At 38.0% G+C, this 18942-nt stretch overlaps 1 protein-coding gene across 1 annotated transcript in view; it reads right to left on the reverse strand.

Annotated features, from left to right (window-relative positions):
- Window positions 1–18942, reverse strand: part of LOC306885119 (CUB and sushi domain-containing protein 2-like) — a gene marked incomplete at its 3' end in the record, with an annotated part of 288472 nt that overhangs the window by 188532 nt on the left and 80998 nt on the right. The window contains 2 exon segments of the mRNA XM_079441463.1: window positions 6441–6648; window positions 14782–14976. Of these exon segments, the coding sequence (XP_079297589.1) occupies window positions 6441–6648; window positions 14782–14976 (403 nt within the window).

The raw sequence follows: 18942 nt of genomic DNA on the forward strand, positions 1-18942 counted from the left end.
TTTCATTGCTTCCATTGTCCTCATTTGTATGTCGCTTTGAATAAAAGCATCTGCTAAACTACTAAATGTAAATGTAGAAGGACATCAGAAACCTTCAGAAAATAGCTGTAAAGATTCTTTCAAAACTCTCTCTTTTGTGTTTCTGGCTGAACCGTCCCTTTAAACATACCTATTGTATCGGTTATTATGCAGAATTAGTTTTCTGTTTTTTTTAGTAAATAATACATTCAGCAACAAAGATTAATTTGATTTTGATCTGGGTGAACTGAGAACAAATTGTGCATATATCTGAATCCCGCCTTCGAAAGACAATCAATTCTGTTTGAACTCTAGCCATCTTGAACCAGAAAGAAAAAAAAAATCAAGACAACGCAAGGAGGGAAACATAAGAGAAAAAAACAGCATAAGTAACGAGAAAGGCATCTAGTAGAGAAATGGTATTGATATCCCCCCTCCACAGTAAGACGCTGACCTGCTTTTACAGTCTGATGTAATTATCCGTGGCATGTGTCTAAACCATGGAGAACTGAACATTTGCAACACTCCTTCAGATTTCCATGCGAAACGCAACACCCTCCGTTCCCCAGTGTTTGTACTGGCCGAGTTTCGCACCATTTTAAAAATGGTAACCAGAGGGCAGAGAAGAAAAATAAAATAAGAAACGGCATTTATTATGAACGACTTCAGAATGGCACACTTTCATCTGACAATTAGAGCAGCCTGCCTGCATCCTGACGTTTCATGGCATTTCAATAATAATGAGGGGGAGGTTGCAGAGGAAAGACTGACAGGAAGGAGATTGTCTCTGCGGGGATCTGCGTGACTCGACTGCTGATCAGCCGTCATGTTTAACACAAACACGCACCGAAAAACCAAAGCTACGCTTCACTCCTCCACCAATGGACCGAGGCACACATGTTTACCAGGAAAAATAAAGAAATAAAACGGTGGAAATGATTTACAAGGCATGTTGCTTTCTTGCTCTCAGCTTTTTTTTTTTGCTAAGCGCCTCTTATATATAAAACTTCATCTCTTAAAACCAGGCAAATGTGGTGCAGCACACAGATGACAAATCCTCTGCCAGTCACGGACTGTATCCAGACTGTAATCTAAAGAGAGCAACAGGATAGCAAGTGGGCAATTACTTGAGCCTGCGCCACTGCCACAAATGTCCCACAAATGTGCAAAACAAAATGCGTGACACCCGTCTCTCTGTCCGCATCCAAAACGAACAGCACGTTATTGCTAGAAGTGCGCAGGGTTTTGTGAATGGCAGCCAGCAGAATGACAGATTCTCCCTGAGGACTTGGGATTGGAACATCCTGGTCTCCAGCACGAAGAGACCGAGACGGGCTAAAAAAAAGTGCTGTGGAGGTTAAAACACAGCCGGGGAGACCTTAAGAAGGAAGATGTACGTCAGCAACCAATAAACGCACAGTCACAAGGGTATAGCGCACCAGAGATCTTAAAGGAGAGAGATGTGAGATTTTTGAGATGAAAGAGTACTGAATGAAGCCGTGTTTTACAAGTCTACTGATGCACTAACAGACTCCACATAACCCAAGTGAGCTTAAAACAGTCTAAGGTAGCTTGCCAAACTGGTTTTCATCTGGTTTCGCAAGTTATTCATCCAGTCTCCAAGCTCGCCCGGCTGTCAAGAACCTCTCTAAAACCAGCAAGCAGACCAATCGGAGTAGATAAAAAAAATAATTGTATACTACTATTCAAAAACTTGGGGGCAGTTAGAGTTGGGGGTTACAAAAAATACAGTAAAAACTGTAATTTTGTGAAATCTTACAATTTAAAATACCTGTTTTCTATTTCTAATATCTTTTACAATTTATAATTATTCCATTTGAAATATCACTCCTATAATGGCAAAGTTTAATATTTTTAGCAGTCATTATGGCAGTCTTCAGTGTCACACAATCCTTCAGAACTAATTCTAATATGCTGATGTGATGCTCAAGAAATATTTTTAATTACTATCTATGTTAAAATGAGTAGTGCTATTTTTTATTTTTATTTTTGGAAATTATACTTTTTCAGGATTCTTTGAGGAGCAAAGTTGATGAAAAAATATGTTTATTTGAAATATAAATGTATAGAAAATGTCTTATGTCAGTTGCTTTTGAACAGTAGTGTATTACTGTTTATATGTCTAATAATCATATTTGTTCATAAAAATAACAGCTAAAGAGTCCACTAATAAATTCCCTTCAAGATCCTATGCAAAACATCAATTAATGATGCTGTAAATGTCACCATTTAATTCTTAAACATGGATTAAATAGGCTATTCAAAAGTTGATCTCATCACTTCATTTAAACTGCTACAACAATAGCAATAAACAAACATAATTAAGTTTAAAGATGAGTTCTTATAATCATTGTTGACAAAAACAAAATCAGCATGAATAAAGTCACCAAACCACATAAAAAATATAGAAAGCCTTGAAAAATAACCATATTTATGTTGCAATACATTCTGGGATCTTAAAAATAAGCAACACTTTTCTGAATATGAAACTGTTCAGAAAATTCAGCTAGAATAGCTAGGGCAATATTTGAGGTAATATTGTTGGTCTAATAAATGTTTAAAGTAATTGAAAGCTATTCAGATTCCCTAACATCTATAATTTAAAAATCTCCATATGCTGGTTGAAATGTAATTGTTCTTTTTATATTGTAGGACATTAGAAATTACGACTTAACAAGCACATTTACAAAGCTAAAAAAAAAAAAAGAAAACATTCAAAATGACCTTTAGAGGCAAATCCAGTGCTTTCTATAAATACCAGTCTCTCTCACAGTTGAGAAGAAACAGGTAATCAATAACGCAAGTGGTTATTGAACATCAGTCAGTCTTGGTGGAGATGTACAGATAGAGACTGGTGAGTTAGAGAAAAAGAGAGGAAAAAAGCATTGCTTAGATGCATAAATAACAAACAATCCTTATAGCAGTGTTTAGGTGCCCAGGGTATACCGGCCTGCTCTCTGCTCTAAACCCTGCTGAGTAACAAGAGATCAGGGGGATCCAAGGGGATGACAGGCTCAGATCTGCAAAAAACAAAGCAACAGCTACAGGATCTCTGATGTATCGAACATAAAATAAAAGATTAAATAAATGAATATTAAAAAATAAGTAAATTAATTAATAATAATAATATATTGATTTATTAGTTGTTGGGGGTTTTTTTTGGGGGGGGGGGTAAATGAACAATACGGTGGTGAACACAGGAAACTAATCATGGGCATTGTTTTGGACATGGGTTACTGCACTTAAGCACCACTGTACAATGTATGAAAATATGCACTATCCCACCAAGTCATGACTATGGCAATATTCAAATAGGTCAGGAAAGACAAGCCAATAGTGGGTGGAACATCATGTTTCAGATTCATACGAAACTGCTTCAAGTGGTGTCGATAACGTATTTTACCGAGCAGGATACCCATGTTGATATAGTAGTGTTTCTGCCGCTCAGTGGATCTGTGCTAAAGGAGATAAAGAGGGAATGAGGGGCTCTTTGGAGTGATTCATGGGTAACCCTGCTGCTGGCAGATGACAGAATGTCCAGTGTTATTTGCTGGGTTCTGCACAGCACACAGACACATCTTGTGCCAATCAAATGATCAGGGTGATAGAAACAGGTCCTGATAGAGCAGCACTGTTTTTCTTCCTGATCACTCGCATATTGATTTTTGCACGTTGCTTTTGACATTCCTCCTTCCAGGGGTGTGTTTACAGTGATGACCATTCATATTAGAGACCTCTGTTTATCCTTCCATAGAGAAAATCACCTTTAAATTTGTCCAAATGAAGTTCTTAGCAATGTATATTACTAATCAAAAATTGAGTTTTTATATATTTACAAGAGGAAATTTACAAAATATCTTCATGGAACATGATGTTTTCTTAATGTCCTAATGAGTTTTGGCATAAAAGAAAAATCTATTTTGACCCATACAATGTATGGTCCCACATTATATTAAGTGACCTTAACGACTATGTACTTACGTTTAAATTAATAATTTGGTACAATGCACTTGTGTACATACATGTTTTTACATTGTACTTATATTCTAAAATTACCTGCATGTAGTTACATCTGTAATTAACTTCTGTAATTACATTTATAATTACACTGTTGACCCAACCCTTACACCTTAAGGCCACCTAATATAAAGTGGGACCCAATGTATTTTTGGCTATTGCTACAAATATACCCCAGCGACTTAAGACTGATTTTGTGGTCCAGGGTACATACATGTATACACACATACATATCAACAATGGTCGTAATAATATAAATGCATAAAATTAATGATTTATTTACATTAAAATGTATAAATGTAAGATGTAAATAACTGTATTATTGTTGTTGTTATTATTATTATTATTAGTAGTAGTAGTAGTAGTAGTAGTAGTATATTGCGATTATACATTCTGTACAATAATAACTGTATTTTTTTCTGTCATAATTTCCTCAAGTTAAACCAAACCTATATATTGGCAGGGAGTGAAGACCTTGTATTGAAGAGCTTCTATGTGTCTGACAACAGTTTTATTAAATGAAATCAAGACATGCTTATGAAATAAACTCTCTGAGCAGCTCTGGAGATTAAATTTACATGGAGTACAAAACTGTGCTGCTTATTCGCGCAGAGACATTAAGACATGCAGAATTAACATTTGATAGCAGTCCTTTTGCAGTTTAATATTCACAGATATTGCAGTCCATATTGCAGTTTGATGAAGTGTACAGCCCTACCTTTTAAATTACTCATCTCAATTTTCATTCAAATGCTGCATTATACAGTAAATCCCATTTTATGACTGGACACTACTTTTCAGAAATCAAACATTAAAAATCCACTCTTCAGTATGCAGAACAACTTCCACAATCCCTCAGAGACCAAACTAACCTGGTGTTCCAACTGGTGCTGTGCAGCGATTGGCCGCTCTGGCAGTATTTGATGCTTCTTTTGTTCATTTTTGGGCATTTGTATTGGTTAATTGCCTGTGAAGTTCTGTGCTGGGTCGTTCGTCCCTTTTTTATTTACTCTCCCTGAGGCTTCTAGAACATGCCAAGGTCGAACGACACCATCTCGTCTCTCTCCGTCTGCTCGCTCCTCACCCTCTGTTAATTGCCTGTTTAATTAAGGGCTCAGCAGTGACCCCATGCATGGTGGCACCAAGGGGACAGAGAGAAGTGGGGTCCATCGATTGCCTCCTCTGGCCAGGAACAACCTTCCTTCAGCACTCCTCCGTTGACCCTCAGAGAGCGTGTCTGAGAGGCAGAAGCGCATCAATGCTTCATGACTCCAGTGCAGGGTGTCACGACAACTCAATAAGGTGTACACTCGTATACGGCTGGACCCCAGCAGAAGCGAGGCTCTTGGCACCACAGTAAATGGGCTTCTCTAATTGGTCTTCAGACATAAGCTGTTAATTTACATGCCAACTTATGCGGCTCATTGTTCAGAATCAACCCTCAAAGGAACTAAGCTATGGTCTCAAAGTCCCCAACGTTTTCACGGTGGTCCAATTAGTCACCATTATGTTGAGAAAATACTGTCAACTTATTATTATTTTTTTTTTCCCAAAGCTAATAGTCTACAAAAAAAATTATATATATGTAGCATTTTGTTAGCATCTTACCATTAGGTTCAATTTGTTAAAACTGCAATGTAGCAGCAGCAACAAATATTTTTTCTTCTGCACTGTGATACGCATCCAAACCAAACTACTGAAAAAGAAAAAAAAATGTGTGTGTATATATATATATATATATATATATATATATATATATATATATATAGTATACTGCTAAATATTAGGTTTCCAGAACTCTCCCCAGATAAAAACCGAAACAACCTAAAAATGGCATCCTTCTCTACATATTAAAATGGGATAGAAGAAAATAGTCTAGAATATTCTAAAAATTACACACTGCTTCATCTTGTCATTAGACTGCCACATTTATGTCCACAGCCCTGATACAAAAAAAAAATTCCCTGTCCTGAACCAATAAGAATTTCTGAGAGCCTGTTACAGTAATTAATGGGTGTGAAAAAGAAACTGCGTGAACGTGGAGACTAAGAGGCCCATAAAACCATTTTCATAAATGAACAGTACTCCGGTGCTCCCCAGACAAGGTTTGCGATGGACTGCAACGTTTTTATCCCCTCTATTTGGTCCAAGCTTTGTGCGTATTATGTGCTGAATAATTTAATCAAGCTGTGATTTGGTTCTGTTCCATTGAACAAGTGCTGAGATGTTTCATGACTGTGGTTCTCCTGGCTTCCTCTCTCTCGTAAAACACCTACCCACTGCCAACAGCACCACAACAAGCGTCCTCGCTGCTTAGCGATGAGCGCTATACTTCGCTTTCCCCAGCGATGCCTGAAAAACCAAACCGTTTGAGCGGCACTCACCACTGAGAGGATCCTTCTGTGCCAGTTATCTCCAGAACGTCGTAGTCTTCTTCCAATTGAAAGTCAGAGAAGACCAAGGCGATGGTGTCTCCTGGTTCAGCCAGCACGGTCCAGGTGCAGTCCGCGTTGTTGTTGTACTCCTGGGGGTAATTTGGACTGGTGATGACACCACTTTGACCCCGTAGTGTGCCGCCACAGCCATCGTCCGCTGCGAAGAGGTGATACAAAAATACAGACACCTTTAACCTCTTAAATCAGCTGGAAATAAGAGAATGATAAGATGCCATGGCACTCAATGGGGGTCTTGAGGTTTCGGGCAACACTTGCAGGCCAGTGATGCAACACACTGTAACATGGGGGTAATTAATTGAGATCTATGTAAAATTTTGTTAATTATTTGTAGTCAAAACCTGTTCTACTCTTTAAAACTGTGTTAAGGAGACGATTATATAACAAATAGGCACTTAAAGGCTGCTGTGGTAATTGAGCCCCCTGGCTCTCCCAACCTTCCTTAGTGAATCACATGCAATCTCTCTATTTTTCACTCTCTTGATACTCAGTCTTTCTTCCTGACAGCGAGTCCGTGAGGTGAGGAAAAAGAGCCGAGCCAACTGAGGGTGAAGGCGAAGCAATAGACCCACTGACTTCCCTCCCCCTGTTTTTTTTTTCTCTGCATCCCTCCCCTGAGAAAAGGAAGAAATCAAAACTTTTTGACATGGAGAAAAGTTGAGTCTAGATACCCGACCTCCTTTTCAAAATTCCCCAACATCACCTAAAGAGGTATTGTCTCTAGGACGACGTACATAAAATGAATATAAAAAATTGTTAAGACAACCAGGCTGCATCTAAAAGCATTTTTGTAGTTGATAAGTTGGAAAAAAAACTATTTGTTGGAGATCGTACAGGTAACTGGGGACTACAAGATATCCATGGTGAGTCTTGGTAGAAATCATATAGAATCTGAGATGTTTAGCTGAGTTGTCAAAGTTGGGTCGTCTCAACAGACCTTAGTCAAGGAAGAATCATCTTCTTTGACAGAAATGAAAACGAGGCTGTGAGGAATAGAAGTATGTTCAATGGACTGTACTGTTGTTTATCAACATAAAGATTGTTCTGCTGACAAAATATATTTCCAAAAAACTTTCTGTAGACAACAACTCCATGAAACGGATTTGAAAGTTGTGGGTTTTGTAAAGTACATGTGATCTAGGACCTTCACACAGTGTGTTTCACTGTAAAAACTGTAAGTCTATCCCTCAAAGCCTCATTCATCCAAGCAAAATTCAATATGGCATCTACCCTGATTAAGGTCAATTGAAATTGTAATTCTTCAAAGGTCCAAAAGTCTGAGACTATTATTTGTTTGTTTGTTTGTGTGTTTGTTTATTATTATTTTTCAATAAACATAATACATTTCAGGATGTTTTATTTGATTATTGATGCAGAATATAGACATATACTTCTGAATATACAAATATGAGAAATATTTCTCATTCAAACTGTCAATGTTTCTTTTTTTAATACTTTTGTATTCTCATTTTATGGTAACAAATTTTTAGTAATCTGATACATTTTTAAGTTTAATGTACACTACCATTCAAAAGTCTGGGGTCAGAAAATTATAATTTGTTTTTTTTTAAAGAAGTCTCTTATGTTTATCAAGGTTGCATTTACAATATTTGATCAGAAATACAGTAAAGCAGTAATATTGTGAAAGATTACAAGAGTTACAAAGTAACTGTTTTCTATTTGAATGTATTTTAAAATGTAAATTATTCCTGTGATGGCAAAGCGGTTTTCAATGTCACATGACCCTTCAGAAATCACTTTAATATGCTGATTTGCTGCTAAAGAAAATTGTGCTGCTTATTTTTTATGAAAACTGCAATACATTATTTTTTTTTTTATTTGGAATTGAAATAAACTTTACTATTTTATGCTAAAATTATTTTACATGTGCTCACAAGCTTTTGAACTCCACTGTGTAGAAAGAAAACAAAAAACACTTATGGTAAAAATACATCCCTTTCCTGTAAAGCCTCTAGTTTGATAGCTACAGAAGAATTCTGAATTATGGGTGCATGCCAAGTGGATATGTTGCCTTCCAGGCAAGTAAAGGAGCAAAAAGCCTCTGTGTGAGCGAGTGAGTGACTCAATGATATCTAGGAGCCTCTCTGGGGTAAAAGAAGGGTTGAGGGGAAAAGAGAGTGATGGGAGATTTGTTTAGGAGGCGTTTGAGTTGGCGTTCGTGTGTGAGTTCGAGAGAGAGGAAGGAAAGACAACGCGAGAGAAAAAGTGAGTCATCACACCTACCTACCGGGCACAATTCTCTCTCACCAGCCAAATAAACAAACTCTATGTCAGAGCGAGTGCAGAGTGTGCTTATATGCCTCACACAGGTGAAGGAGCTTGCTTGTCACTGATGGGTGATGAGTTCTTCTCTGACAGGCCAGCATGGGATTCATTAGCGGTGACTGGCTAATCGCATGATTTCTTTTCTGTGAGTGGAAAACGGCGGGAGGACCTGGGCCCTGTCAGTCTTCCGTCGGATCCGTCACTCTTACATTTCCCCGGAGAGACACAGAGCATATGTGAGGAGCAGCCTCTGAGAGTTCTAGAACAGAGGGATGGAGAGAGGGGAAAAAAGCGCAACGGAGGCAGGGGAGGGTGTGCTTGGAGAGAGGACCGGCTATTGGTATTCCAGCCGAGAGTTTCCTTCACACTTCAGTACAACACACCGATCACTGGCCTCAGCTCTGCTTCTCTGTTTGGTCGTTTGATCTTGTAGAGACTTTGTGACTTCATGTCTAAACTGCTAATATTTATAAAAAGCTTTATGAAAAATTATTTACCATTTGCAAAAACCTAAAAGCATCACTAAAATCTAGATTAACAGTTCATAAAGGAGATACCAGTGCTTACAAGTGCTGGCTTTAATGATTATATATTTAATATATATATATATATATATATATATATATATATAAATAAAATTAAATTACAAATCTGAACCACCCCAAACTTTTGAATGGTAATGTATATTTATAACACTGTACTTTGTATAGTATTTATATTACATTACTTTGGCATTAAATACAATATAATATTTGTAATTCTATTAAGTTAGTGTTAGAGTGAGTTTCTTCTCTGACGGGAATGACGAATAAGTTGAGGGAATGACGGTCTTCTTTTTTTTCTCTTCTGATTGCCATTAACATTTTGGATAGACTATCACTGATTATTTTTTCTTTGCTATTGGAGTAAATGGATACACAAAATACATTTTCTGTGATTTCCCCATCAACACTATAGAGGTATACCCAAATGTGCTGATTTTTTAACCCCAGAATTGTGAAAAGTGTCCATTACTTAGTATCAGAAAGAGACAAGCATAACCTGTTGGTTTTACCACAGCAAAGCCATTATTGCACCATGTTATATGAAGTACAATGTACAATATTCTATAGTACACATGGCAATCATTCATTGTCATAGTATGTAAAAAAGTATCAAAGCACCCCCAATTTTTGTAAGGCTGCCCCATTTTCTGACAACTACTGTATGTGACAGAATTTTAGTTTAAATCAATCAGTTTTCTTAAGCTCAAGCAGACCTTTGAACTGCCCCAAGGAAGTCTCTGTCAAAGTGACTTGTTCAATTGGCTTGAATAAATGGATGATGTGTGATGCATAAAGATCTAAGCCCCTACAAAAGATGGTCTGCTTGTGTTTCATGTCTCTTCATAATGCCTTCCTCGGGCTCTGAGGCTGCCATGGTAACACAGCAGTGAGTGGTGTGCAGCGGCACCCTGAGACCCGAAAGCCAGCACTGATAGAGAAGAACAACAGGGAAAAGAAAAGGATTTTGCAGGAAGAACAGATCCAACCAGTTCGTGAGATTTCAACTTCTTGGTTTTCTCTTATTTTCTTTTTGGAACGAGCATTCCTGTTCGGTGTGCCATAGAGGAAGGTGGCATGCCAGCAGCCCGCCATTTTGATGTTTTGATTGCGGAATATTGAATCTATTCCCAACAGTGTGAGTGAATGTGGGGGTTGAGAGGATTGTGAGGATACAGACCATGTGGAGATGCTTAGATGCAGAGATCTGAACGTATATGTTCATCTGGGAAACTATTTATTAATGTAGGCTTATTAGATCAAATATGTATAATGTGCTCTATAGGAAATGGTAAATAAGTCAGACTTAATGCTGTGAAGAGGCCTGGAAGATAAGCAGTAATGAGGGCAGAGAAGAAAGATGGCTTCTGGAGCCTCACTGACACTGTGTGACTCCTTTAAGGGAAATGACCCAACCTCCTGCCACCTTCTGGCCACCAATAATCAGAGCCAGAGACGAGACTGTCTGCTGTTGGCAGTCTTTGAGTTGCTGTTTTCTCTACTTGTGTACCGAGCATAACTTAATTTGGTGTCAGTGACATGGCTAATTAATTGGAAAACCATTCAAATTGAAGAGAGATAAAGCATGGAAGATGATAGAGGATACAAAAGTAGTTAAGATTTCAGAAGAGAGATTTAGATTCATATATATGTTTAAGGTTACTTCCCTTTTGACTTAGTCTATAAATATATTTTGTGTGTGTGTGTGGGGGGGGGGGATTTGGCACCAGAAAATGAACAGAAAAAGCTTAGATTAAGCTAGGAATAGGCCATAGTTCAATTAGGACATTTAAGTCGTTTTAATAAACATGCCCAAGGGACAAAAAAACCCAAAACAACTGATCTGCATCTTGAGATAAAACAATGGCACTTGCAGTAACACTTTAGGTACCAATTCTCACTTTTAACTAGATGCTTATTAGCATGCCTATTATTAACATATTGGCTGTTTATTAGTACTTTTAAAGCACATGTTCTGCATGACCATATTCTACATCCCTAATCCTACCCTAGGGGTAGGCAATGTCCGTGCTGGAGTGCCGCTATCCTGCAGAGTTTAGCTCCAACCCCAATCAAACACACATGAACAAGCTAATCAAGGTCTTCAGAATTACTAGAGCTACGGGCAGGTGAGTTTTTTTCAGGGTTGGAGTTAAACTCTGCAGGGCATCGGCCCTCCAGGACCGACGTTGCCAAACCCTGTTCTACCCAATACCTAAACTTCACAACTACCTTACTAACTATTAATAAGCAGAAAGTTGGGAGTTTATCAAGGGAAAAGTGCAAGTTTCCTTCAGTTAAAACAGCTCAGACAAGCATTTTTGTCTGGGACTAGGCTCAAGTCTTGACTGTGAAATAGGGGGTTAAGGTTACTTCCCTTATGACTTTATTCTGATTACAGAAGTCTATATACAGATGAGATGACAACTCTAGGATTCCTCTTGTTGTAGTGGACAGAAACAACATTAAAAAAACCAAACAAAAAAACAAAACAAATGCAATGGTTGCCAAATAAATAATACAATAAATAATACAATATGCTAAATAAATTAAGATGAAGTCTAAAGGTTGACTTATACTCTTGCATCAAACCTACGGCGTATCCTGACATGCACCTCTCCAAAAATGTAACAACTCGTCAAATCTATACGGACCGCAATCACTGTGATTGGTCTGCTAGAACTCCAGGGGCCTGTACCATGAAGCCGGATTAGGTGGCTAGCCAGCTATGTTTCATCTTAGATTCCGCCAACCCTGGGTTTTAGGTACTATGAAAGTAGCTCGGCTTTAATCGGTGTTCGTCGCCATGGTATCTTACGCTGCACGGCTAACCTGCTCCGGGGCAGGTTATGTTCTGGTTTAGAGATCTCAATCTGAAATTTCACCAATCAGCTTCAAGCAAAGTGACACATCTCTGACGCAATAAAGCCACTCCTCCAGTTTCTCTTACTCCAAATTAAAGGACGCTACATAAAACATTTTTAAAGATAAAATCATGTGATTTTTAGACATGATTATTTTTTATTATTTATATAATTAGTATACCCTTAATCCATTACACAAGACAGCTTAATTTAATAGTAATTATTAAGCTTTTATTTTAAATTAATATAAACATAGATAATATGCAATATAAATACGTTTTAGAATCAATAGCTGTAAAAATCACTACATATGAGTTTCAATTTTTAAGTGTTGTTATATCTATAAATATTATAAACTTTACTAATTTTACTTGCACTTATATGGTAAGATAAGTTTTCCTCTTTAATGGATCGATTGTTTCATTTTGCTGTGTAAATGTGTTTAAATTCTTCATATTGTTCAATCTTTTAATCTTTGGTAGTGAATTCGCACTGACTCTCTCACGAGAAGTGAATCCCAGTTTCAAGGCATGTGATTGGCTGCTCATTACTGATGTCACACTTTCATGTGCACGAGCTCCATTAACTCAGGATCAAGCCTGAGTTGACAGAGAAAGTTGATGATCAGCTTCATGGTACCAACAAAGATTGAACTGGTTTGGTTTTGTCAACTCAAAACTAATCCTGTAACCCTGAGTTTGTTTAGCCACCATCATGGTACAGGCCCCAGCTTGAGGTAAAAAAAAAAACAAACAAAAAAACATCTGCAATAGCGTCACATTTCCTCATATGTATTTCTGCTTCTGACATAACTACAGTGAAAACAAAGATGGACTAACAAGTCTTTCACCAGCAACATTCCTGTGGACACTGCCTACTAGTGGTCTGCATGCGTAATTGTATGTCATCATGAACAATGACGCAAAAGTATAAATGAAAACCGCGTAGAGGCTACGGTATAAGTCTGAGGCATAACTATAAATCAGCTTTAAAGGGTTACTCCACCCCAAAATGAAAATGTTGTCATTAATCACTTACCCCCATGTCGTTCCAAACCTGTAAAAGCTTTGTCCGTCTTCAGAACACAATTTACACGTATCCGGTATGCGGCTGACACAGAAGAGCGTATGCACTTTACGTCCTGCGGGGATTCACCAAAATGGCGCTACACTGAACCAGAGGAGACAAATTGTTGAATAAATGTTATTTTTGTTTTTTTGCATACAAAAACTATTCTCGTAACTTCATAACAGATGGACTACTCTGACAACGTCTTTAATGCTTTTCTGGGCTGAGACTTTTTATTTGGCAGTCAATGGGACAGTCACAAGCTTCCCGGTTTTCATCCAAAATATCTTAAATTGTATTCCGAAGATGAACGAAGCAGGTTTGGAACGACATGGGGGTAAGTGATTAATGACAAAATTTTCATTTTGGGGTGGAGTAACCCTTAAAGGTTACTTCACTTATGACTTTATTTTCATTATATAGGCTATAGATGAGATGACGTTATTCTTTGCCACCTTTTTTTTTTTTACCCAAAAAGTTTATTTAAAAACAAAATCCCTAAATGCATTATCCCTGCTGTACCCTTCTGCATACTGGCTAAGAACCATCAGATTAACTGTACCAAGAAATGCAGCATGATTCAAATATGGCACACTTATGTCTCTTGTAATATTTTTCATAAATATTGTTAAAGTTAAGAAGGAACGAGCAGCTGGAGACATATGGTTGGATTGAGACTCAGTAAATCCATGAACTGCTAACACCTGTAACAAGAAAGTGGAGTGATGTGATTGTGCAAAAAATAGATAAAAACTGTACAATGAAAAATATCACGAAGGGCAGAAGGACGCCAGTGAAGGATAGTGGAGCTTCAGCATTGGCAAGTGGGGGTCTTCTTCTGGCATTGCGTGGCTGAGCATGTGTGTCTTTACGTGGACTTCCTGTCCCCCAGCCCGGGCACAGATGGCCCTGGTTCATACTGGCCTGCGAGAACACACTCACACCCGATCTGCAGACCACAGCAACTGTGCATTGCACTCGCATATGTCTAATACATTATACATGCTATTATCTGTGGAGCACGTTTTCATTATTTTATTAACTGCTAGACCTGTATATATTTTTATGAGAGTGTCATGAATATGTGAATATGCCCATGTAGAGTTAATTTATGCATATTTATGAGCCTTTGTGTATAACAGAATGGACGTAAAATGTAAGCACGTCATGTCAATGGGGGTCCAACATTGTGTTAATATTTGGCCTCAAACTGTCAGCATGTTTTCAGTGTATCATGACCGAGAGCATTTGGATATCCCTTTACCCCAGGCAACAGCTACCATGTGACCTCGCTGTCTCACAAAACGCATTCATGTGGCTTTCACACGTCGGCAGGTATCACGTCAGGGGTCTCTACTGCGTGTCATCCAGGAAAAATAGAACTGTGCAGCCAACCTGCTACTAAACGCTGGGATATCTGTCAGCCCTGATAAAGACACTTGGTAACCTTTTCTCAAGTCTCTCTTGAAGAGGTTCAATCCCACCTGGCCAATTTGGAGCCCCTGGACTCACCTCGGCAGTATGGTAGGGGGAAGTCCCAGGCAGCGGTGCCGGAGGAAGTGGCCAGACAGGAGAGCACTGTGTGGCCCTCCAGCACATAACCCTGGTTGCAGCTGTAGCGGATCTTATCCCCAATGTTGAAAGTAGAGCCCTGCTGCATGCCGTTCAGCAGCTGGCCTGGATTCCCACAGGTGTAGCTTGGAAGGGCTGGAATGGGACAGAAACAAAAGGGTTTAACTGTAAGCTGTTTTGTATATAATAAACTGAGAGAGAGAGAAAATTGCATTGAGATTTTTAATGTTATGAGGTATTCCTGTAAAATTAAGTCTAAACTGAAATAAACTGCATTTTAAATTGTAATATTTCAGATACAACTGTTTTTACCATATGCTATATCTTGGTAAGCCTAAAATACTTTTCACACACATTTTTCATCTTTACAAAAGTCTACAATATAGACGTAGGGTTCCAATTTGCGGCAATAGCCTGAAATTATACAGTAGGCTATATTTATAATGTAATATAATGGATGGATGGATGGAACAATAGACAGACAGACGGACGGACAGATAGATAGATGAACAACAAAGATATAGAATGATAGACAGAACGATAGAGCGATAGCTAGATAGCTAGATAGATAGATTCACTGGGCAAATTCCAAATGGAAGTGATCATCGCTATCCCCTTGGATTGGGGACTTTGGAGTGAACAGGGCATGTTCCCATGACAACGCAGCATGGGGGCCGTCAGCGGATGTCGCTGTTTTAATGGCATAAATGTCTTTTTATTGTTGTTAGCATAGCTGTTGCAAATGAACATACATTTTATATTTGAAATAAAAATCTTGAATCTTGATATTTTGTTATATAATATATAAAAACTAATCTATAAAACTTTTTAAAATATAAAATGTATACTTTTTTATGCCGGTGTCCGTCAGCGAATCTGCTGACGCCACCGTGCTGCATTGTCACTGGAACATCCCAGCTGAAGATAATGAGGAAATTACGTCTCTCCCTTTGCCAAGTGCATTCCAAACGACTACATAATGCATGCACGAGCCCTGTTCACTAAAAAGTCCCCACTCCAAGGGGATAGGGATGATCACTTCCATTTGGAATTTGCCCCGTGAACAGTTTCGGATCGGTATGCCTACCGTTACACCTCTACAAAATACCCACACTGGAAGATAAGCTCTGCTAATGGCAATGACCTGTTAGCAGGAATAGTACACTGCTGTCTTAGTAGTGCTGGCTATGGAGAGACAGCTAGTGAGAGAGAGAGGTGGGCTGACTGCTGATTACATCAGCGCTGCTTAGGAGAGCAGTTTCATCACTGCACATGTGAGAGCATGTGAGAACACCTCATTTGACACGCACACACACACATTTATCAGCATGCATGTTAATGAACAGTTACGCAGGTGTGAGAAATATACACTTGAGATTGTGTGATTTTAACCAGGACTGAGTTGAGTGCTCCCTTAACCGTTAATTAACTTGATTGAACGAGTGGCATGAGAAAGAGCCAGAATGCTAACTAGATTCTCCTGTCACTGGTCCAGCAGAACTGTTCAAAAGAATAAAAACCATCTATTTTCTCATTCCGATTTTGCATATACATAAATCATAAATGCATAACGGATCGGTTTCTTAAACAGAAATCCCTACTGGCCTTGAGACACTAAGTATTCTGAGCAGACTCTGGATGTTCCCTCATACGCCGTTCTCCCAGTGGCTCCGCTGCATTTGTCATCTCCAGTCTATAACTCACAGGACTGACTGTACCACCCTTGCAGTTTGACTGCTTTAACCATTTTAAGGTTCGCTATATCCTGCTGAAACGGCAAGAGATGCGTCTTGCGTTACGTCTGCATCTATGACCCTCCTTCTATTTCTCTTTCTCTGTCTCCATTTCCACTGAACCAGAGAGAGAGAGAAAGAGAGAGATAGAGAGAGAGAGAGAGAGAGAGAGAGAGAGAGAGAGAGAGAGAGAGAGAGAGATTGGGGAACAAAAGAATAAACGCTATTCTTGTAAGCTGAAGAAGAATAGGAGTTCTAATATTTCCATCACTTTTTTTTCCCCTTTCTTAAATTCTACTTGAGAACTACTGTCATGATTAAAACAAAGTCTGGTGTGCTTCATAACTCATTCCAGTCAGAGTCACTCACTTGGACAGGTAAACATCATCTGAACAACATGAAAAGCAAGCAGTTGCAGGTAAATAGATTAATAAATAAATAATATTATTATAAAATTAAATAATTATGGCCAATAAATGTTTCTCAGTACTCAGTACAGCAACATGATAAAAATCTGCGTCTGCGATCAAGAGACGAGTATAAATGAAACAGCAAGGTCAAGAAATGAAGTTTGAGTGTGTTCACAACGATCGTGACACTCATAAACTGCTTAGCATGCAATATTTCCACAGCAGATTCAAGAGAACTGAATTTATGTTGATGAGGATTGATTTGTTTTACCAGCAGAAAATAACTGAAGCAGCAGCAGGCGTAAATAAGTAATTTGCAACAGCGAGAGAGCAACACCACATACAAATCACTAATGAAAACATATAGTTACCTAGAAAGCAAGTCTGTCTGTGACTTTAGCACGTATAGGTTATGTTATGAAAGTTGCATGTCCACGCACATAAAAATGAATATGAAAGCTCTGGCGCAATCCGCTCTGACACGCCTACCACTCTCCACAGTCTATACTTTAAAAGTGACATTGTGAAATTGATCCCAACACACTAGCACATTAGCTCAATAAGCAGTTTCTGCTTTGTTGAGCAACGATTCAATCAATGCCTTTCTGTGCGTGCACAATTACCAGGCAACTGCAGTGAACACTCATCACCCCCTGCACACAACAGGCAAGACATGCAATCTTTTGCAAATCCCACAATTCCTTCTACATAGGAGAAGAGTACTAGAGGCTTCCCATTAAAACGTAATGACACCCATGCATGAGTTCCAGCTGAAAGGAGACTGTTGAGCTGTGCATGAATAAAGTAGACTTTGAATCAAGTATGTCCCCCTGGTCTTTCATGCTTTCTGAGGCACATTTGAGCACAAAAATATGAAGTTAAAATGTTTGTTCAAAAAAAATGTCCTCACTCATTTCTTCCAACCTTGTATGACTTACTTTCTTCTGTCAAACAAATTAGACTTTAGTGTTTTTATTTTTTTGGTTCATTCAATTGAATGGGGTCCAGTGTTATTTGGACCCCAACATTCAAAATATCTTCTTTTTTTTCCCCACAGATGTCAGTCAGCCATACAGGTCCGAGGTACAATCTATTTCTTATTTTTAGATCAGACTAAAAACAAAGACATTACGAAACTGTATATTTTTGTCAAAGACATAAATGTGTATTTTTGTTTATGCCCCAGAGTAATAGCTGTTAAATTTAAGCATCAAAATGCAATTTTGTTCAGATGATTATATAAATAGACCCAACAGTGGGACTTTTTAAAAGACAGTTTAATAATTCTTCAGTTGAAGATAAACGTACAGGGATTACATGCTCTTTCGGCCTATAACAACCACCAAAAAAATAAAAAATAAAACTGCCTCATATTTAAGAGATAAAATGGGATATTTACCAGAGACCTGCCAAAAATCTCTTAAAATAACTACAATATATATATATATATATATATATATATATATATATATATATATATATATATATATATATATAGCAAACAATTTAAATGCAAGTAAAATGTCTACTTTGACATTGCCAATAACTTGAAAAAAATGTCAAAATATGGGAGAAATAAATGTTCCAAACTGCAAAATTGTCACTTTTATTTTACCATTACACCTATACACATAAAATACCAAGTTTATTAAAAAAAAAATATTTATTGGCATGCTCAAACAAGTGCTGGCTGCATTATATTATATTATATTATATTATATTATATTATACTACAGGGGTGATGAATGCTTGAATCTGATTGGCTGATTTCTGTTATTTCAAAGGTCCTTACATTACCTTAACAATGTCTTGAGGTGTGGTAACTGTAGTATAAGCGGTCCGTTGAATTACCAATCAATTACCAATGTTTCTGCATCAAATACTGTTCATAATGTTCGACAAGTGTTAAGTCAACAGTAGGTTCTACAGTCAAAATTTTGTTTTGTGCAAGCCATTAT

This window comes from Barbus barbus, assembly GCF_936440315.1.
Source record: "Barbus barbus genome assembly, chromosome: 19".
Classification (NCBI taxonomy): domain Eukaryota; kingdom Metazoa; phylum Chordata; class Actinopteri; order Cypriniformes; family Cyprinidae; genus Barbus; species Barbus barbus.